Here is a 23,027-nt window from a genome sequence, read left to right as displayed (position 1 = left end):
AATTCAGCAACTTTTAAAATCACACGACAGTTGGCAAAACTTGTTAGTGATTTTAGTGATTTTAGAGCTATTATAAATGTAGCGTGATGCATAACGTGATGCATAACGTGACTAACAAGCTTGTAGTAAAGGTAATGAATTCATTTCAATACATTTATAGTAGTTATGCTTAGACTTGAAGAGAAAAATTGTTAAGTGAGGAGCCAAGACAAGTTCAGATTGTAACGAGAATTTTTGGTAGGTAAAAGGGAATTAACAATAATGATTTACTTGATTCTTAAAATTCACAGAAATTCTAATTTAGTCTGAACAGCTTTTACCTCGATTTGTCTACTTTTAGGTTAAAAATTAATTCTATTCAAAATGTCTACACGGCATATAAAAAAAGTATATGGAAGTGATGTATTATTCGAGAAGAATAGTGAAAATGAGAGTGAGATGGAAAACTCGATAATTGGCGATATTAAATCAAAGGCATTCAACTTCTTTGATGTAGTATGTGTCCAAATACTTTAATAAGTATCTTTCTGTTTAGGACTTCCATTTTGTATCATTATCATTTAAATGATATTGTAATCAAATTTTTTCCTAATTTTTTGAATATTTATTATATTATTTAATGTTACTATGAAATTTATTTTCCTTTCTTTTAGTTGAATCAAAATTCTGAAATTAATGAAGAAGAAAATAAAGAAGAACAAGTAGCGGATGAAAATAGTATTGATGAAACCAAGCACAAGAAAAAAAAGAGAAGACAAAGAAAATTAGAAGGTTGTAAAGCCCAAATTGTTGAATCGAAAGAAGAAAATATAGATGAAATTGAAAGAACAGTGAGGGAAGTGAATAAATTACTTGGGGAACCACTTCCAAGTTGTAGCTTCCAAAGTACAGATAATTTTCAGTGGAGCCAACAAAAGTCTAAAGAGAATATTTTGTTAGTGCAACATAAGCACTTAAATTCGTATTATGAACTGAAGAGAATATTTGGTAGCAAAACAGTACAAGCGGAACAAAAGTAAGTTTTTAATGAAACGTGTGTTATGTAAATAGATATAAGATAAATAGTGTAATTATAATATAACATAATAATAATAAATAATATAATATCAAAATAGGAAACATAGAGTACGTGTGAGCCATGCAAGGAAAACCTGGTTGGTTTCTGCTAGACATAATTGGCCACCAATTAATAAATTTGGCCTTTCAATGTCTGTGGATCGTACTATAAAAGCAACTAATAATGTTCAATACTTTGTGTTTGATCACAATCCAACATACAGACAAATACAGCAAAAATTTTTACAAGCTGTTGAAAGCTCAAATCATGAAAATATCCTGGTATGTTATGTTTCAATTTAAATGCTATATTTATTATGAATACATGAAAAATATTTGAAATAAATAAAATTTTTATAATGTCTTCTTTTAGAGTATAATCAATGTGCATTCTTATCACGTAGATGCATTATTACAATTAGCCGATCTGTGTAAACAGAATGACGATTTAGCAATGGCTGCACAATTGACGGAACGAGCTTTGTACTGCTTAGAATGCGCTTTTCACCCACTGTTTAATTATACAACTGCTCTTTGCAGATTAGATTACAGGAAACAGCAAAATCGCTCTTTATTTATAACTTTATTTAAACATATTAATTTTCTTTGTGGACGTGCATGTTACAGGTAAAAAAACTAAACTTCTTTAAACCTCTAATGACGCTTTCTTTAATTTTCTTCAAATTTATTTATATTTCAGAACAAGCTTGGAGTTTTGTAAATTACTTCTGTCACTTGATCCAGAAGGTGATCCATTAGCTGTGGTTCTTTGTCTTGATTTCTATGCTTTAAGAGCAAAGGAATACGAATGGTTTATAGAATTTTGCAATCTTTGGGATAGTACAAGAAACCTAACACAGTTGCCAAATATAGCATACAGTTTAGCTTTAGCCCATTTTCGTTTAGGCCACACAAGTATTGCTAACGAACTTTTACAAAATGCTTTAATAATGTTCCCGGGTGTATTGATGCAGTTACTAGAAGAATGTGGAATACAATCTGATGAAATGGTATTTTCATATTATTATAGTAATAAGCAAATATTTCAATAAATTTTTGTATGAAATTAAAGAAAAATCAGAAACTATTATACGAAATTGTTTTGCAGGTACGATCCTATGATTTCTTTAACTCTAAAGCAGCACTTTCAACTGCACCATCTCTAGAGAAGTTACAAACTTTATATGTTGCTCGTAACTTTCTTCTATGGAAAGATGTAGAACTTTTACCATGGTTACGTGAAAATGTACACGCTGTACTAAGTCGTGTTGATTCACAAGATGATTATGTAAAGTATTGTGAGGAAAAACGGAAAAAACGTTACCAAGGGAAATTACCAAGAAATATTTTGCGACATATTATATTGTCTGATATAAAAAATATCAGTGTGAACACTCATGAGGTATAAGCACTTTTATATTGTAATTTTCAAATTTTTTCATCTGCACTACATTCTTATATGAAATACTAGGTACAAATTGATGGTTTTATGCTCTCACATGATCCTCTACCACCTGTGGATAGTATTGATATTTACAGACGATCTGCCACAAGAGCAAGGTCAAACAGAAATGACCCTGGTTTTTTATCTCTCTTTCTTTCATATATATCCAGGGATATTGGTAGAGATGTTGCGGAAGTTCTTGAAAATACAAATTTATCGTAAGTATCTAATAGTATTAGTTTTACCAATGGTGATAGCAATAGAAGTAATAACAACAAGAACAGTAATAATGTTTAAATTAACATATGCGAATAATTATCATAATATATAAAAAATTTGTTGTGTAAAATTTTTAGCTATGATAATGATGAAGAAATATAAAATTGATTTCAAGTATTGATTACTGATTATATCGTGGAATAACAAGTCAGAGTACAGGAAGTTTGCTTTCCATTAAATAACATAAAAATGAAGTTAATATGTGTATAAATATTTTTCAAACAACAACTATTTTTATGAAAATAACATACATTTCATGGCAGGTAATATATATAATATTTAGTAATGAACACTGCAAAAATTATAGTCCTTTTCTATTATTATAACTACTTCCATTATCATCATTATCACTATCACAATTGTATGATATTTTATTATACGTACTTGAAGCTTGATATATTCTGATTATATTTCTATATTCATATGTAGTATGAGGTTGTATATTATCTATTGTAATATTTTGGAACTTTTGATGCAATTATTACATACCCAATATTTGCGAAGTTTTAAATAATAAAAAAAGAATAAATATATATATATATATATACATACACATATACATACGTGTGTATATATATATATATATATATATATACACATATATTAATAAATAAATTATATTGTTGAAATACTTGTATCAAAGTGTTATTTGTCAATTATCATTATATTTTGTTGATATATGAACTCATTATATATAGGATAATATAAAGTATATACTGTCAATGTAATTCATTAAAAAAGAATTATTATTTTCAAGTTGCCTTATGTTATGTACAGATCTATACAATTATCTTGTATTATTTTTATTAACTATTTCTAGTCATTGTTTCTAATGCAGTGTTACCTTCATCTTGTTAAGAGACTTTCTCTGTATCTTTATTACATATAAATATCGTCATATATTATTGTAATAATTAATGAGCATAAAAACTTTTTTGTGTGCGTTTACTAGTGCAATACTGGGCGTTCTTTTGTAATTATTTCAGTTAGCAATTATGTAATAAAAACACCCATTCCATCTAATCAAATACATCATCATTTAAGATAAAAAATTAGAAATTCATCAAATTGTTGATAGATCATTTAGCGTTCAGAGGGACCATTGGTCCATAATAATGTAATTCCTTTTAATGCCACTTGTATTCTTATTTATTTTATACCATACTATGGAATACGGGATTATAACGACAAATTCCAGGTCCATATTCTTGATAAGCTTTTTTGGTATGACAAACTGTATAAAATTCTGGATCGCTAGCTAATAACGCACCTCCGTACCATACTGCCCAACGTTGTTTGTGATGCGATATAACATGAACATCTATAGGTTTTGGCTAAAATGAAATTAAACATAAATATTAAGTTACTCTTCTTCTTTTTTCATATTGAAATATATAAAAATACATATTACCGTAATGAGACTTCCACTTAATGTTTCGCTAAGTTTGAGGCGTGCATCGACAATTCGTTTTATATCACGTTGTAATCGTCTACCAAAGTCCTTGAACATCGTAGAACCACCCGATAATACAATATTACTATATAATGGTCTTCTAACGTCTATTGGACAATTTTGAATTACATCATCTACGATTTCGCTTAATGGTGTCGTGAAATCTGGATTAGAAAACTAAAAATGTGATAATAAAATAAAATGTACATATAACAAACCTTTCATGTTTTGTAACTGAATTTATATGCTTAAATTTAAATGGACATACCTCAGGATGAAAGAATATCTCTGGTCCAAGAAACCTTTCATATCCAACATCTACTACAAATGGTTGCTTTGTAATACTATTGACACCTTCATATTTTTTTATTTTAGTAGGATCACTATCGTATTTAGCAAATTCTTTTGAAATATCAGGACATATATAGCAATACTTTTCTTTTATTGCTTTAGCTGTTTCTAATGATTGTTCAGGTGGAATTCCAATTTCACGCTCTCGTAACAAACTTTGAATGAAATATGTAATATCACGACCAGCAATAGGAATATGCTTTATACAACTTCCTATAACAAAACCTTCTGCCTAAATGACAAAATAAATTTGTTAGTTGCAATAGGTTACAATCTATGTTGTATGTTCATTTTATAATTTTATATTTTCCTTCCACACATACCACTGGTATTACGTGAGTTACGCCATCTCCACTATCAACAACAACACCCGTTAATGTCCTATCCTCTATTGTTTTAGCTGTCCAAGAGGCAGCTAATGCTAATACTGCTTGAACAGCAATATAAAGACCTGGCACATTAAATGATTCAAACATTATCTCTGCTGTATATTCCCGATTCTCTGGAGTATTTAATGGTGGTTCTGTGAGTAAAAAGTAATGATCTTCAGGTTCTGCCCTAAGATATTTGAAAATACATTGCTGTAGGAATTTTTCCATTAAATCCCAGTCTTCCACTAATCCATGTCTAACTGGGTACTAAACAAAATTGAGCATAAATTATAAGATAATTTGAAAAACATGTATTCCAATAAAAATATAACCGCATACTGATCTATCTACATACTTTCACAGAATAACCAGTAGCTTCAAAAGCTTCATCTCCAATATAAGCATCCAAATCTTCGACTCCTTTAGTAACCCTTCTGGCATTATTATCTCCAACCTTTGCAGTTTCTTTAATAGCAATTGCAGAAGGAATTATAAGCTGAGGTTCCTTATTGCCTGCAAAGCCTAGCTTTGTATATCTGTAAAGTTACAAATAATAATGAGAAAATATTTTTTTCTTTTTGATAGAATAAGTAAACAAAATATATAATTACTCTACTACTAGTACATGTTTGTTTCATTAACTATTATATATGTACATACATATTGAATTCAAATTTTGTTAGAAATAGTAGCTTTACTAATGTAAATTTATAGCTTGTTATTATTGAATGTAAATAACGAATATTAGTAGCTGTGTTTCTAGCAACTAACTATCAATTAATAAAACAGAAAAAGAAATAGTTAATTATGTTACATTTTTTTTTAGTATAATTTATTTAATACGTGGAATGACATGTGTTATCAAGTCACGCTTCAGCTCATTTATTTTAGTTGAGATTAATTTTTTAAATTACATACCCCGTACCCACATCGATTACACATGCAGGTAGACGACCAAGCATTGTGCCCTTTTCGTTTCGATCGGTTTTTGCTTTTATTTGAAAGAAAAATATCTTCACTAGAATACAAACTGAACACTCATCCGTTCCAATTAACCACACCTCGCTTTACAGATAAAGCAGAAGCGCACTTTAAGCGGCGTGTTCATTGAGCGAAATTTTCTTTGATAGATTGTCAAAAATGGGAATTTATAGGGAAGATTATCACAATATCTACAAATAACCGATTTTATCGTAAAGTTTATTATATATATCTTGTTTTAAATTTGTTTTTTAAAGACAAACGAATATTATAATTAACAAACAATCTTGTATACTTAACGAAATAATGTATTATATATTGATCCGAGACGAACTAGTATCGAAGTACGCGGTCTAGCCGGTTACTACTAAAAGGTTCCGGATTCGATTCTCGGCAGGCGCACTGATCTTTTTAAAGAATTTATTACATATTGTAATATATAATTGATTTTATTCGTCAATAGCCACGCAGGAACTACCGGGTGATACCCATAAGAACTAGCAGCGAAGTCAAAGCAAGCCTGCGGGTTGAGCACATAGTTAACTGACTCGTAATGGGTGACCATATAGTGTTGGTACGAGTAAGAGAGAATGAGAATGGAAAAAGAGAAAATTTGAAAATGAGAAAAAAGAAGATGATGAAATTCCAAAAAGACTTTTCCGTTGGATAAAATAAGGGACAATTAAGCCCTGCATACTCCATCTCTTGACCCCAAGAGAAATTTTAAACGATATATTCATGCGTATATATATAATGTGCTCACACATTCTGTCTACCTGAAATATCTTCGTTATTGCGAACAGTTCGCAAAAATATAAAGATATAGGATTTAAAGGAATACATAATATTATGGTAGTTAGCGGTTTCTTGATAAGTGGATGCATACAGGTCAAAAATCATTTTTGTTTTTTTAAATGGAATCATATGTTTTTTAATACGTTAATTGACCAATCCCGGCGTTTTCTACAAAAAATGACTAACCTATTTACATATGTTGAAAAACTATTAGTTTTCATGTGTTTCTTTGTCTCTTATATGTTAAATATGACAAATTAAAATATCTACTAAACTAATAGTTTTTCGAGATAGATTAATACTTTTTGATGGATTGACTAACATATTAAAAAATATATGATTCCATACAAAAAAACAAAAATAACCTACGCGTCTCCTCTATGCATCCATTTGTCAAGAAACCACGATTATCATATTATATATTCCACGAAATTCCATAATTTTTATTAGGAACATTTCTGCTTATTGTTTGAAACAACAAAGATATTCCAAATGGATATTCATGCGACTTGCATATTTACATGTATGGTATAATGTGTGTACATATATTTATCATGGACTTCAAATCCACAATAATTATTTAGACAGATATTAAATACACGTATATTTTCAATATTAGTGATTATATTGAATGGCTAATTGTTACATAATGATAATTTTATTCAATTAATGATAAATTGCAATGTAATACAATTAAAAGAATCGCCCATTCTTATTTAATATTGCAGTAAAGAAGAATATTTATTGCTGGAAAAAGAGGAATTGGATGTGAAAAAAGAAAATGTGTGTGTGAATACGTACACTGAAATATACATATACACTATGTATTATAACATATATGTAGTATCAATATATAAATACAAGCAAATTACATAAAAAAGAAATACAAAATATTATTTGAATTTCACATTATATGTATCACTTTCTGCACAAAGAATATTCTTGTAGTGTAAATGCAAATGTAGTATAAATGCAATGTAGTAAAAATGCTTTTGCTAAAGCACGAAGAGGCTACTTAAATATTTCTTATATCTATTTGTTTATGACAATGTTTATGGTATTCATAGATCTTCGCGTTTCGATTTATTTATATTTTGGTCATTAAATATAGTCGTAGAATTTTCTGTATCGCTGATGTATCCTTGTTCACCAGTGTAATGCGTCGGATAAATTAATAAAGGATTTGCGGAAAGTAATATTAAATTTCGTTTTGTATAATGTTCTTTCCAATCATCCCTATATATAGAAAGAATAATAATAGTAAAATACGATTAAAGTATTACAAAAGACCTATTTAAGAAAGGATTTGAGAGAAAATATTTTATTAAGTTTCCCTTCTTTTACCTAGGATGAACATCAGATAATATAGGAAGATATTCATCGACGGGTAATAATTGTTTTAACGGCATTGCTTCTATTAGTTTTTTTGCACCACTTGTAGATAAAATATATCCTAATGTCCAGTAACTGTAACCAGCATGTACCAAATATTTTGATCCATCGATCCAAGATTCAGCATTTTCTGCTAATCTTTTTCTTCCCAGATAACTAATATATAATAAAATAGAATTTCATATTTAATCAAATCAAATTTTATAGTTAAGTTTGGTATTAAAGAAATTTTCTATATATTAAATACTTACACCAAATCCCACTCAAATTGAAGATCTTTCAATTCTCTTAAAATGTAATTTACTTTCTGACGGAAGAACGGTTCAAAACGAACATCGTCTTCTAAGACAATAATACTTTTAAAGCCATTTTCTATTACCTAATATAATTTTCCAATTGTTTAATATAATTTTAGCGTACTAATTTAATAACTTGATTACACAAATTTGATGTGCAATTACCTTATTCCAGATATTGTAATGGCTTAAAAAACAACCAATTTCACCCATAGTCATTGGTCTATAATTATTTCCCTTATCATTAATTGTTTATATTAGTTTCAAGGTATTTTTAATACCTTAGTTTTCATTGTAACTTACCGATTATGATAAGGATCAGTATAGCCTGTCATTATCTCTATTCCCAATTTCTCAAGAACAGACTGGTTTAGTGCCCTGAATAGACAAACGCGTAAATTATAATATAAAGTTATTTATAATGGTATTGAAAACCGACGACTTTCAATCATTATTAATATGTAGATTTACTAACGTGTTCACGACTTACCTACCGTCAACAGCATCATGTGTTTCTACTCGAATTCCAAGTTCTTTAAAAAGTTTGTGCATTCGCTCGCGTCTTTCTGGTCTTCTTAAAAGGTTTATCATATAAATATTGTCCACTTGCAACGTATCCTCGGTAGGATATTGTACAAATCGCTCGAGATGCATTGACAATGGAAGGTAATTATTGTCGGCTGAGAAAAAATAAAAATTTCACGGTGTAAGGTATAATTCAGTTTCCTTTTTCACGATTGGTTTAACTTACATAATATTTCTGTCTTAATATTGGTCAATCTTTGTAGATCTTCAGTGACCGTTTCTTCTTCTTCCAACGGAACCATGATGAAGCCATAAATATTATCGTTACAAATAAATAATGGTATATCTAGTATAAATAGAAGGAAGGAAAGATTACTTCTGGTAAAAATGAGATAATTTTATAAAAACTTAAGCATTAGTTTACCAGAATTATTAGCACCGACGGCAAAAGTTATAATGTCGTCGATAGGACCGCTGTACCGATTTAAATTTTTTGGATCATATGTTAAAAGATCCGACATATGTTTTCTTAAATCTATAAGGACGGCGCTATGAATCATAGGCACGTTGAAACATCCTTTTATTTCCCGAAATAAGATAGGTTCATACTTTTCTGTTCGTAAATAGTAGAAATCACTAGTCACTCCAGCCCAAAAATTGCTATATAAGCCATCAGACTTCAATAACGGGGCAACTACAGTTTCGTTTTTTAAGATTAATTCGTTAAGAGTATTCGGGTTTGTTAGAAAAACATCTGCATCGAGCATCTAAAATTAAATATAAAGAGAGGAAGAGAGAGAGAGAGAGAGAGAGATTTATATTAGACAATCAAAAAGGTAATTTTTTTTAAAGCGTTGCTCAATAATTGAAAATTGTAAAACCTTATCAAAATTTAATAAAAATGAAAAAATGAGTTTTTACCCAAATGAAATCTGCCCAAATATTTCTTCCAGCATGAAGTGCCTCTTCGCGTAAATTTATCACATGTAAAAATCTTTGTGGTGACCAATGGGCAATTTCATTTTCGTCCTCGAATCCGTTCGATTTTTCATCAAAATTTATTTCAACTCCATGATACTTGCTCCTTTCATTTTTTAGCCATGCTGATAATATTTCGATTGAGTTATCAATATTATTATCACTACATATCCTTCAACAAAGTATGTAATCTTAGTTGTTACAGCTTAAAAATAATTCAAAAGTGTTGAGGAATATATATATAATAAGTAAAGCATCTATAATACTTAAAAAGAATTTAAATATGATATATCGGTATGTTTCAACTTCAATTATTGCTTCTGTATTAACATATTTTACATAAAGTGATCAAAAGGTATTAAAAATATTTATGACATCCAAACACATTATTGCTATTAAGCAATATTTGCCCATTAATTTAAAATTTGATCCAACTGAAATGCTTTATACTCGAAGATAATATAATAAATATACATTTATTTCTTTGTGAAAATAAAAATTATTCTTTATTACTGTTTTGGTATTGTAAAAAATTTCATTTACTTTCAATTTTACTCATTTAGTCAATCAATAATATAATTCTACTCCCTTTATGTATGTAATTATATATTATGATTTTTACAATTGTCGTTTAACAATTTTGCTGGAATAATAAGGTTAGAATATATGTATACTTACCAGAGATGTATTCGTTCTTTAGGGTAAGTCAGTTGTTCCAAGAAGGTTAAGAAATATGGTAATGTATGTGCTTTGTTACGTACTAAAATTGTTATTAAAACTGTCGGACTTTTAAAATTTTGCCCAGAAATTTCAATAAACACGATAAAACATACTAAAGCAACACGAAAAAAATTCTCTAATTTCATCTCCGTTTCTAAATTTATTAATGTCTTCTATCTTTGATTGTTTAGTTATTCACGATAACATATACAATAAAAGATACAGTTCCTAAAAGCGTTGTCTTCGCCATGTTATTCATTAGATTAGTTCATCTCTTCTGATATAATTTTACTACCCACATGTGCCCACGTGAAAAACATGTAGTCGGCAAAGCAGTGAGTTGCTGTATTTTTATACACATCCGATTATCCGTAAAAGACAGATATCACAGCAAATACATATAATTGCTTAGACGTGTTCACGATACTTTAAATTTACAAATAGGAATACAGAAAGTATGTAGAAATTAATTTGTGGGAGAATTTGTAGAAAACCTACTTCGATCCGATGATTTTTAAATATGTTGTAAAGCTCAACATCTTGAACAACTTTTTTCTATACATATAACCGGTGGTCGGCTTTAGTTTCCAAGATATTGATAAAATACTGCCGATATTACTATAGTGTATTTCTGCCTATAGTTGTGCGTCTGTAGCAGTGTATGCGTCAGTTAGATTGCCGGTTGCCGGCCGCTTATCCTTTGTTTATAAACGAGGGTCCGGCAAGATTAAAGACCCCGCAACAATGTTTATATGCGAGATTGCAAGAAATGTCTATTATAACTTATAACTAAATTAAAAATGAATATCATCAATGTATTTGGTCTAGTTTTGGGTTAATTTTTTCATCGTGGCGATCGACAACACTTGCGTGAAACAGTAACAATTATTCTTTTCGTAAAATAATATCAATTATTCAATCGCCTTCTATTCTTTTAATTAACTTATTATTTAATGCAAGCGTTACCATCAGGCGGCCGTATTGAAAAAATTAACATAAACCCAAACTCAATACATTGATGATATTCATATTTAATTGAATTATAACAGACATTTCTTGCAACCTCCTATATGCAATCGTGCACGGGGCCTTTAAGTTCGTCCGACTTACATATAAACAAGCAGTCAGCGGCCGGCAACCTAACTGGCGCATACACTACCATAGACGCACAATTACAGGTAGAAATACACTATAGTGATATCAGCAGTATTTTGCGAATATCTCAGAAATTAAGGCCGAAAAAAAAAAAAAAAAATAGGAAAAAAGTTGTTAAAAATGTTGATTTCTATAATATATTTTAAAATCATCAATATCGAAGAGGAAGTAGCTTTTTTACAAGTTTACCAATTCGTGGGATAACTAATTTTTGTACCACTATCTTCCTCTTGTCCTTCTCTAGATTTTTCATTCATATCGATATGATATGATGACGGAAAACATAAATCTGATCTAAAACTTTAATTACAACATTCACGTATATATCGTAAACAAAAGATTGAGAGAGAGAGAGAGAGATATTTTTTATATAACCCAAGAAACTTATTTGCAGTAGAGTTCATTTCTGACTATATTAAAACCCATAATTTTCTCTTTAATAATTTTGCTATATAATTAAAAATAATAAAAACATTTTCAACGGATATACTAAATCAAATGCCAATGTTTGATAAACATATACACAAAAACATCTTCCAAAATAATCTTTATTTACTGTTCCCTTTGTTGACAGATATTTTATTTTTCATTACTTTTTTTCATTACCTTTTTCCTTACCTTTTAATTTTGATGTATAACTAAGCTTTGATTTATCAAACTCTAATGTCATAACACCTAAATCACCGCTATATCTATTTTTAGCTATCTATAAATATATGTACATCTTTAGATAATTAATTTTCTTTGTTATACATATTTTGCCTTTATATACATACTTGCAAATATTTTTTGCCTCGAAGTCTGGTGAGTCTATTATCTTGAATAATAAGCACATTATCTGCCTCTTGACTCGCTTTTGCACTTCCAAAAATCGATGAAGTTGTTAATTCTTCGTCGAAACGTTCTTTTCGTGGATGTATTATCATGGTTACATGACAATTGTACATGGTAGCGAAATTTCTAAATTTCGCTATTATTTCATCTTGTTTCCAAAACCTAGAGTACAACCTTATTATTTTAAATGAATGAAAAACTTGTCTTACATGGATGTTATTCTATAATACCTATCCATGTATTTCGAATCGGTACTTGTTCCCATCATAAACTGAACGTTATCAATTATGACATGGGCTATGTCGTGTATGTATGTTGCATGTTCAACTGCCTATAATAAAAAAATATCGTAATTTCCAATTTGCATAAAGAAAATCAATTTGTACTATTATATTTATACTCACATCCATTACTACTTTGATGTTTTGTTGGCCATGAAATGTCATAAAATAAATTGGTAACTTTTCAAACGCATTTGCATATAAATCAAAATTTTTGAGGTTTTCATCTAAAGGTACTTCTGCCATTTGTTGTAGCATTGTTCTTGCTAATCGTGCATTTCTTATTTCGAAACTGCCCCATAAAGTATTAACACCTTGCATTGCCAAATCTAAGGAATATTCGCTCATAAAGGTTGTCTTACCACAGCCTGATAGGAACAAAACATTCACTTATACAAAAATATTACAGTAAAGATTGGATTTATAAATATTACATTATACATGTATTACCAGTTGAACCAGTCAATACAGTGAATTCACCTCTTCTATGACCTTTCAATATACGATTTAAAGTTGGATATCGCTTCCATTTTACTCCTTGTACTTTATCATTGTTTTGCAAATCGCTTAAAATTTCTTCTTTAAGCTCTTGAAAGGTAATTATACTTTTGTGCCATAGAGGTTGAGCATTTTGAAGGATATTGTTGAGATTATAATTCATTTTGGCAGCTAATTTTGGTCGAGGTTGTGAGTCTGTTGGCCTAATGAAATAACATCGCTTTTCATTAAATTTTTTTGCAAACTGTTTAGCAGTGTACCAACTTGTTTCATCATTTCCAAACCATAAAATTAATTTTTTAAAAGATTCCATGTATGGTAATAATTGTTGAGGTAGATTCCTTAAATTATATGGAAGACATATAATTAAACTTGCAGATTTCTTTGATATTAAAGCTAGCAAATCATCTAACGTTCCTACGACTACAGCACTATTATTATTTTTACTATGGTATTGTTTGTATTCTATACATCCACTAACACCAGAGGCAGGAACTGTTTCTTCTTTTTGTGGATTGGTTGAAAGCGATTTATATCCAACTATAGAATTGTTTAGACCCACTAATGGAAAATATAATACATTGCTGGTCTTGTTGTAGTAACATTTTAGCTGAGACAGGGCTTCTTGTGAAACGTTCTATAAAAAAGTTATTTAAAATATCGTTATAACTAGGAATATTTGATAATTTATTTTATTTTATTACAGGAAATGAAAAATGGTCGAGAACGGTTTCATATTCTTCATCAGATAAATCTTTAATGCTTTGGCAATCATTTGTTATATTTTTCCAAGTCTGTTGAAAATTTTCATTTACACAACATCTATCTTTTAACATATTGAATTCATTGAGCTTTTCATCTGACTTTTGTATTGATAAAAGTCTCTCCAATATATCCCAAGAACCCATAGATTTACACTTTTCACATATAAAAAAACCTATGAAAAAAATTTGTTAACTACTTACTTGGAATTTTATCACAAAATTAGTTTTATAACTTTAAAATTCACATACCTGTTGTTTTATTTACATAAAACTTTGACTTTCTATTTATATTGTTACATATAGGACAGTCTGTTATAATGCATGTGTATCCTTCTATAATATTTGAACATTGTTGCTTGAGAAAGTGCTTTAAATGTGATAAAGACATATTCAATAAAAAATCTCCACTGTTTACATGTAAATGTTGCTTATTGTAATATTTAATACGTTGTATTTTTCTAACACAAGTACACAATAACTTAAACATTTTAAATATACAAAACTAACTACTTACTAAGTATTTTCCTAAATAGAAAGTAAGACTTATATCAACTAGTTGCTTTTTGTATTATGTCCATCTGTGCATAAAATTTATAATTTATATTTGTCAAGAACAAGATTAATCATACAAATTTTTTACGTAATTGTCAATATTAATAAAAATTTATAACTTGAAATTTTGATTGTAAAAAATGTATGAAATTTCTTTATCATTTGAATAATATAAATGTAAACTCTGATTATAAGAGAGAGAGAGAGAAATATAAAATTATTAAATATAAAATAAATTAAATATAAAATATTTAATATTTTCTAAATATTACATTAGCACACAAATATTATTTCAAGACAATGTACAATACACATGCTTACTGAGGCATGCAGAGACATCTAATGGGCAAATAACGAAATGTGTATGAAAAAGGATTGAATACTGCATATATGTATAAAATATGTATAAGATCATTGTTTGAATTCATAAAGGATGTAACAAAAACTCTAACTTGTCTCAGATCAGATAACATAAGATCTGACAAGTATGTTTATGATTGTTATATTTTTGTTTATCATTGTATGATGATCATCAACAGATAAATGTATTTAAATATATATGCATATATATGTATACATTTTTCTACCTTTTGCTACTACTCGTATTAGGATATGCATTACGTGTTAATATCTGAAATACTTAGTTTGATATTTGAAATACTTCAGTTTCTTGTTATGTGTGCGTGTGCGTGCGTGTGTGGGGAGGTATGTTTCTGCGCGTACGTACATTTGTGCCTTCATTTCATTCTTAAATAATACTAAATCACATTTAACTAATTACAACGAGTGTATTTCTTATAAATACTTTATTCTATGGTAGAATATTGTTTTATTGAATATACTATTAGGAATGTAAAAGCTTATTGTATTTCTTTAATATTAAATTGTTTATTACAATGAAATACGCGTAACGGTGTATAGAATTCTATGATATAAGAGGAGAAAGTTTGTTTTACATTTATGAATTAAGGTATTAGTTTCTTTTCAAATATCCTATACTAAATCAAACAAAGAAAAATATGATGTAAAATGTAATCTTTTTAAAAGTATTTATTTCTTATACTTCATTACATATATTAAAGTAAAACTTTATTAATAATTAAATTTTCCTACAACGATTACATTCTTTGATATAAATTTCATTCAAATGTTAATGTAATATCAGTTTAAACTTTTAAAATATATGAACAATAGATAACAATAGATAATTTATATCAATGATAGATAATATTCTTCTATGATGATCCATTGTCCTCTATAGGAGAGTTATAAAATGAGAGATTAACTTCTTGCCTATGAATAAAACAAAATAATATGAATGCATGTTCTTTGTAGGTTAAAGAAAAAGAAGAATTAATGTATGATATATAGTATCAAATTTAAAATTAATATAACAGGGTAATCTTGTTTTGTATCATTTTTCAAGGTTTAAGGTGTTATTCAGACCTTTTAAGATTAAGAGCTACTGGTATTCATTTTGATATTACCTTTCAGTAGTATCCTTAGTTGCATTATCTGCATCTGTTAATATACCAATTTCATATACCATTGCTTTTATGACATATCTGTGGTATAAGAATAAAAAAAGAGAATAAGTAAAAACTAAATAAATAAGTATAGATACATGCAAAGAATTTTTAATATTATACATAAAATATTCTTACAAGTCATCACCAACTGAATTATTTGATGTATTATTTGTTAACATAGTAGTTGTTGCATTATAACTTGTATCGGACACACATGACGTTAACTGTACAGATATACAAAATAAAAACAATGATAAGTACAATATTTGAGAAGTTTTAGAGCCTCGATCAGTTTCACTGTTACACAACATTTTCAACAACACCTTCGTATTTCGAGCAAGAACTTTTATAGTGAATGTTAGAGCCTTGTTAGCACCACCGCCCCCCCCCTCCCTACTAAAGTTATGACCACAAGATACGTCATGATATATATTTTCATCTTGTTCATAAGTAAGAATGGAAAATTTGTAAGACAAAATTCCTTATAAATCATGTGCTTGAACCATATATATGTATATATATGGAATATAACAGATATTTAGTATTTGTGCATCTGAAAATAAATGGAAAACAATAGTCAATTTAAATAAAATCATGAAAATATTACTTTACAGGATAGACTATAAGAAAAATTCATACACAAATTATCAATTATAATAATCTAATTAAATATTTAAAAATGTGGTTTATGTACAAGTTATGGATTTCTTGTGTGAATGGTGAAAAATATATTTTTAGCAATTGTATTATCATATAGTTATTAATTTTTAATATTAATTCAATATATTATTTTTTTAACATATATTATAAAAAAAATTATTTTTACATTCATAATTATATTAAACGAATATTTATTGTATGTGAATAGAACAAAGCATATGGAATATTCTTATAGCAAGTTGCAATGTAATGTAAGTTTCCATACTTATTAAATTAACACTTGGATGTAAATAAAGTGCTTTATGCAATGCATATTATAGATACATATTTGAATTGTCAAAGAAATAAATGTGTTTAAAAGTAATAAAGTTTAAAATTAAAGTAGAATTTCTAATTTCATTGTAGACTCAATTTTTAATATTCAGATTTATTCATATTCAGATATAAATGATGATAAATGTGTACTTATTATGTGGTAACATTATTTAGCATTTAAAAAATATATTTAGCTGTTATTTGCTTTTAGAAATATATTAATTAGAAAAAGAGATGAATTTCTACTTAGAGTAGAAGAGATAAAAAGAAAAAGAATATTTTATCGAAAGAGAGAAGGCTGGGACATTGAAGGAATAAGTGGAATGTGGAATGCGTGAATTAGTATAATATAAACCAAGTCCATTTCACAACCGGCGAGGCCGAAATAAATAAATAAAAAATAATCAAATACATTTGATTTAAAAATATCACATTTAGTAAATGCTTTATATAAAATACAAAGTAATATTCCGGATGTCTTTGTAATTCTTTTTGTCATAGAAGAAAAAATCGATAGACAGATTTCAAATTACATTTATGCATTTTGATTATGTTTGAATTTTCTAACGAATTACATATTTTTAAAATAGAAGCAATGAAAATAAATATATTACAAAAAGAACCATGACTTTTAATGAAATAACTAAATGTTCATGTACATAATTATTTTTATTAAGCGCTTATTTTTCAGTTTTGACGTTATTAAACTAATCAGTTAACTTGCCATAGATAAAGAAAATATAAAAACTGACTATTATTAGATAAACAAGTTAAATAATGAATTTTAGACATTTAGAATTAGGTATATACATAGATATTAACGGAAATTTTCTTTATTAGAGGAAATTTTATTAGAGGAAATTTCCTTTCTGATATTAGTAAGCAGTTATTATAATTTAAATGCACTTTCATACATATTTTCTCTAAACACCACATTGTTGTGTTCGTTTAGTGAATTTGGGAGAGCATCATTTAAAATTACCCGCTACTTATGATATACTAAAATGGTCAAAGCACGTTATGTTTAATTTGCCGGAAAAATATTACCCATGCAGTTAAACAAAACCGTGTGTAAGGAATGGTGTATAATGTTTGAAAGTAGTTTATTGTTATCTTATTGTATTAAATAACATCAACTATTGTTGGACAGGCGATCAGTCATTAATGTTAACATAATATATAAAAGCTTTTCCCTAGTTACTCATTTACTTCATTGGATATGATTTTTAGACTCTTCAGTCAGGTTATACGGAAAGTATATAAATAATTTATTAATTTTATTAATGATACATAGTTCGGCATAAGTTATAACAATGTCTCGACGAAACGAGAAGGAAGATTTACAAATATTGCAAGAATTGGTAAGTACTTAAGTTTAAAAATTACGTAGCTATTAACCATTATACCTAATCATTATTCTATATTTCTAGTTGCTATTTAAAAATAATATTTATGATAATATTACACTATATTAGAAGAAATTTAATAATTTTTATATAAAATCAGGATAAATATTTACTTATAAATTGTAGATTCCTAACGCCACACCAGAATCATTGCGAGTTTTTCGAGACTGTATGAGAATAGAGGCTGTATATAACGCTGCACTTCCTTATGGAATTATATCTGCAGTAACAGCACATATGCTGATTCCTAAGACACGAGGAATACTAAAACCTGCTATAACAGCTGCTGTAGGTGTAACAATGTCCTTATTTGGAAAACTATTTTATACACCAAAATGTTATCAAAAAGCATTTGGTACCATGGAACCATTTAAAAGGTGTTACCTTTTTTTGTTTTGTGTAAAATTATATAATATATTGGCTTTTCATAATGGATCAGTAAAACTAGTTATCTAAACTATATTTAGGAGGCACAACCAAGCTGATAATATTAATCGACAAGAACAGCAGAGTAAATATCTTGTATCTTCCGCTGATAATTTACAGGAAGAAGAACCAGTTTGGGATAATATTGATACCCAATTTGAGAGCTATCGTAAGTTTGCTAAGGGAATAATTGATAATCTTTTGATGGTTAAATTAAATTTATGAATTATGTTTCAAGCAAATGAATTCGATGATATAAGTGGTAATTTAAAAGAAGAGTCAACAAATGATCAACAAGGAAAGAAGCGTGTAACATATGATGACTTATGGATGCAGCATAGAGAACAACAAATGAAGAGCCAGTATAGTGATATTCAAAAGTATAAATTAATTTTTTGGCAATTCTATAGAAAAATCAAACTTGCTTTGTTTAGTAGCTATTAAATTTAAGTTCTATATGCATAAACTTCTCTTCAATTTTATAAAAAAATAACTGTTTCAATTTGTGGAATATAATTTCATTTACAGTTATCTCTCCACAAATGACGCAAGGAGAGAGCCAGTTCGAAGGCAACAGACGAGGTTTCCACAAAAATCAGCAGTTCCTGAAACAGAATTCGATGAGAAAGAAACGTGGAATTGAAGCCAAGAATTGAACCATATTTTCGAATACATACGGTTATTGCCAATTGTCGTATAATACGAAATTTTGATAGTAATAAAGATAGTAATAAAATTATAGATGTTGAAATTCTTAGACTGCTAGTATTTTTTAAATATATCATGCACGCTTTCCTTTTTTGGGTATTGAAAAGTGATGTATAGGATTGAAATAAATACTTACAATTTATTAAAACAATGTGGAGCGATTACATGGAGAATCGAATAAGCATTGCAAGCTTAAAATGTGATAGTATCTGTTATAGAAATATACTTGAAATATGATATTATGTGAAAAGTACTATGTATAAATATAAGTATGTACTTAATTTAATGAAAGTAAAAAAGTGTTTCATACACATTTCTGGAGGCTGGAACAATACAATTTCGTGATGATTTCCTTATCTCTTTGGTAAATTATTGTTGATATCTTTCTTTACATTTAATGTTACTAAATTTGATAGTACAATATTTACTAGTCTTTTGTCTGTGATGTTACTACTTTTTTTATCGACAATGACTAACATCAAACCTATCACATTTACACTTTCCTGCATGCATAAGTTCTTTTTCCTTTCCATTATAGTGTATTAATACCTCTGTGAGCGCATTGTTGCATACATATATATAAAAATATATATATACATATATGAATATTTTAATTTTAACATGTTCATATTTCCAGCTAGAATTATTCATTTGTTATGAGTTTTAGCTTAAAAGATCGCAATATTTACGGTTCGGAAGAAAACGATATTCTGACACTTGAATGTACACATACATATATTATGTACATATTATACATATACTAGCTGTCATTCAGTTATAGCTTTCTGTTCTATTATCAAACTTCATCTTTCCCGACAGCATAAAGAAATTAAAGAGAATAAGTAACGGATGATGAATTTTATTTGGATTATCCCGATAAATGTAAGTAAAACATGTTTGTTGTTCTTTTATGCCAGAAGATGATTATTGAACACATACAATATATATATATATATATATATATATATATATATAATATAAAAAGCAATACTATTCCTAAATTCCCATGCATTATATTTATCTTAGTCAAACACATTGTATGTGTTCAATATATTATATATATATATATATATGTGTTTATATATATATATATATATACTATATACTATATTATACTGAATATAATATATAATATATAATATATTATATTCAGTATATATATATAATATAACATTACCTGGCATAAAGTATGGATATCACGCTTTCCACGCCTGTAGGTAGAAAATTTGTAGGTTGCTTTTGCATATCGAGACAATAGATATAAATAAGACGAAAGATAAGTACAAGAACTAATTTAACTATCTAGTATGAAATCATTTGACGGTCACGTCATAATAAATGGCAATTCCAATATGATCAGCATAGTTGCAGAAACGAACAATAGTAAAGTGATTATCGAATCTACGATATTTATCCATTCTTATTGTGAAACGCATAGAATATAGCTGATTATTACATATAATGATAGTATATATACTCTATCAGACCGATCGAATAAACGAATTGAGATCTCGTCTTTATCCTTACTGTTAGTACTAATTCTTTCTCATATGTACGGTTTATAAGTGGCAATACATTTGCGTTATGAAGTTGAAGAAAAAAATGATACATTTTTAAATATATTCGATTTGTAATATTGGAGGATTTTTCCACTTAAAAATTTGTCGCTAAAATTAGGATCTTTTCATTTGTTCGCAAGAAGTTAAGCACCTGATACGAAATCTTTAATACATGGTAAGGACTAAATGGCAGAATATAGATAATTGTATCAGATCTTTTTGTCATACATTATTTACGTTAATTAGTTACATTTACCATAAGAAACAGCGTAGAGTTATAGTTTACTATACTCGATGCAAGCAATAAGGAATACAGCGATTATATTACAATAACTAACTGTTATTTTTCTAGCGGTAAGGACACGGTTAATTACCAGAAGCTAAATACATGATCGCGCGATAATGGATAACGTTGTCATCGAGCGTCTCAGCAAATACGGAAACCGGATAATCAGAAAGAAAAGAAAGATGTTTTTCCGAAGAAATGTGGAAAATATTTGTCCAAGGAAATAAGAAAAATCGTCTTTCGAGATTTCGATATAAATCGTAAGACATTATAGGCGAGGGTCAATGAATCGAAATGTTTATCGGTTACATACGCTTGATACGCGTTAATCTGACCGAGAAGTTGCAGAAATCCACGGGGAATCGCGCAAAGAGGGCCGCGCGTACAGCCAGCCATTGGCTATCGAAGGCGACCAATGGGCGAGTACTCCCATTCATAAGTAGCGTCGCTTCCGTCCTGATAGTAGGGGGTCTTGTCTGTGATGCAATACGAATTCTAGCTGTATGTATATGTACATACTTACATGTATAAATATACGTAGTACGTAGCCGCTTCCATGATCCTGCGGACTGACCCTTGACTCCAGACTCTCGACTCGCTCGTTCCTTCATCCTACCACATTTTCTTTTCTCCTGCTGCCACATTTCTTACTTCGTAAGCAAGTATACACGTACTTACATACTCACTTACTCAAGTACTTTGTCGTTTTCAACAGCTATTTCGACAGGATCTCGCTAGTTTGTCTTCGACAAAACTATACCAGACTCACGTAACGATGGCCGTGAATCGTTATGATTTGTTGGAAGATCGGAGCAATTGAATAGAACAGAAAGATCGTGGAAAGGTCATCGAAACATATTTCTACGCAAAAGTTATACTTTTGTTGTCTTACATATCTGCGATCCATTTACTTGCTCGTTTCGTGTAGAGTTCACGCGTTTCACCAACTAGTGTATAAATACTTATGTGATTCGCCGAGGACCGGAGAAAGAACGAAGATTGGGATGAAATACGAACAACGGGACGGAAGTTAATTTGCGATTAACAAGATTACATATACACAGAGTACTGACATATACGTATTATATACAAGAGAAATAACGCAGACATTATCGAAAAAAAAGCAAGGAGAAATTTAATTCGGTAAGATTCTGTCGCACGTTGGTTGAGACGAACCGCATGTTCGATTTCGTACATTATCTAGTTGTTGTGACTTAAAAACGAAGGAATTACGATACAGAGGAGACGCGGTTCCCGGTTGTGATTCACGTGTCTGGTCGGTTTAAATGATCGCGCGTAGAAAGGGGAGTCATGCAGGTGCAGGTCATGTGAAATATTTGCACTTTGTCGTAATTTGCGTAACCCGTTGCATATATAATAAATCCGCAAAGCTAAAGCGCCACGATAGAAAAT

General features: G+C 28.9%; 6 protein-coding genes across 6 annotated transcripts; 2 read left to right on the top strand and 4 right to left on the bottom strand.

Moving 5' to 3' along the window:
- Nucleotides 1-87: 87 nt before the first annotated feature.
- On the top strand, nucleotides 88-3,069 carry LOC132916745 (ribosome quality control complex subunit TCF25). The gene is made up of 9 exons (XM_060977028.1): nucleotides 88-241; nucleotides 341-495; nucleotides 654-1,013; nucleotides 1,108-1,338; nucleotides 1,430-1,683; nucleotides 1,757-2,066; nucleotides 2,165-2,458; nucleotides 2,528-2,718; nucleotides 2,857-3,069. Exons 2-9 carry the CDS (start codon nucleotides 364-366, stop codon nucleotides 2,879-2,881), a joined length of 1,797 nt encoding a protein of 598 aa, XP_060833011.1. The 5' UTR covers nucleotides 88-241; nucleotides 341-363; the 3' UTR covers nucleotides 2,882-3,069.
- Nucleotides 3,070-3,502: 433 nt separating this feature from the next.
- Nucleotides 3,503-6,615, bottom strand: LOC132916739 (actin-related protein 3). The gene is made up of 6 exons (XM_060977017.1): nucleotides 5,873-6,615; nucleotides 5,310-5,490; nucleotides 4,907-5,221; nucleotides 4,501-4,815; nucleotides 4,191-4,409; nucleotides 3,503-4,113 (listed from the first exon to the last, which is right to left on the bottom strand). Exons 1-6 carry the CDS (start codon nucleotides 5,914-5,916, stop codon nucleotides 3,934-3,936), a joined length of 1,254 nt encoding a protein of 417 aa, XP_060833000.1. The 5' UTR covers nucleotides 5,917-6,615; the 3' UTR covers nucleotides 3,503-3,933.
- Nucleotides 6,616-7,538: 923 nt separating this feature from the next.
- LOC132916738 (glycosyltransferase 25 family member) lies at nucleotides 7,539-11,211 on the bottom strand. The gene is made up of 10 exons (XM_060977016.1): nucleotides 10,600-11,211; nucleotides 9,865-10,093; nucleotides 9,368-9,710; nucleotides 9,170-9,289; nucleotides 8,909-9,098; nucleotides 8,722-8,796; nucleotides 8,584-8,641; nucleotides 8,374-8,501; nucleotides 8,075-8,278; nucleotides 7,539-7,966 (listed from the first exon to the last, which is right to left on the bottom strand). Exons 1-10 carry the CDS (start codon nucleotides 10,785-10,787, stop codon nucleotides 7,792-7,794), a joined length of 1,710 nt encoding a protein of 569 aa, XP_060832999.1. The 5' UTR covers nucleotides 10,788-11,211; the 3' UTR covers nucleotides 7,539-7,791.
- Nucleotides 11,212-12,220: 1,009 nt separating this feature from the next.
- On the bottom strand, nucleotides 12,221-14,912 carry LOC132916737 (mitochondrial DNA helicase). Its single transcript, XM_060977015.1, has 7 exons — nucleotides 14,423-14,912; nucleotides 14,114-14,346; nucleotides 13,362-14,046; nucleotides 13,035-13,279; nucleotides 12,861-12,961; nucleotides 12,573-12,792; nucleotides 12,221-12,502 (listed from the first exon to the last, which is right to left on the bottom strand). Exons 1-7 carry the CDS (start codon nucleotides 14,658-14,660, stop codon nucleotides 12,386-12,388), a joined length of 1,839 nt encoding a protein of 612 aa, XP_060832998.1. The 5' UTR covers nucleotides 14,661-14,912; the 3' UTR covers nucleotides 12,221-12,385.
- Nucleotides 14,913-15,760: 848 nt separating this feature from the next.
- LOC132916744 (uncharacterized) lies at nucleotides 15,761-16,638 on the bottom strand. The gene is made up of 3 exons (XM_060977027.1): nucleotides 16,390-16,638; nucleotides 16,213-16,290; nucleotides 15,761-16,018 (listed from the first exon to the last, which is right to left on the bottom strand). Exons 1-3 carry the CDS (start codon nucleotides 16,563-16,565, stop codon nucleotides 15,961-15,963), a joined length of 312 nt encoding a protein of 103 aa, XP_060833010.1. The 5' UTR covers nucleotides 16,566-16,638; the 3' UTR covers nucleotides 15,761-15,960.
- A 1,478-nt stretch (nucleotides 16,639-18,116) lies between these two features.
- Nucleotides 18,117-19,812, top strand: LOC132916748 (uncharacterized). The gene is made up of 5 exons (XM_060977030.1): nucleotides 18,117-18,590; nucleotides 18,762-19,012; nucleotides 19,103-19,230; nucleotides 19,300-19,441; nucleotides 19,590-19,812. The coding sequence occupies exons 1-5, from the start codon at nucleotides 18,543-18,545 to the stop codon at nucleotides 19,702-19,704; spliced, it is 684 nt and encodes a 227-aa protein (XP_060833013.1). The 5' UTR covers nucleotides 18,117-18,542; the 3' UTR covers nucleotides 19,705-19,812.
- Nucleotides 19,813-23,027: the final 3,215 nt, after the last annotated feature.

The sequence above is a fragment of the Bombus pascuorum genome, chromosome 2, assembly GCF_905332965.1.
Source record: "Bombus pascuorum chromosome 2, iyBomPasc1.1, whole genome shotgun sequence".
NCBI classification, from domain to species: Eukaryota; Metazoa; Arthropoda; class Insecta; order Hymenoptera; family Apidae; genus Bombus; species Bombus pascuorum.
Note: the sequence above shows the minus strand (reverse complement) of the source record. Positions and strands in the feature narration are given on the sequence as shown.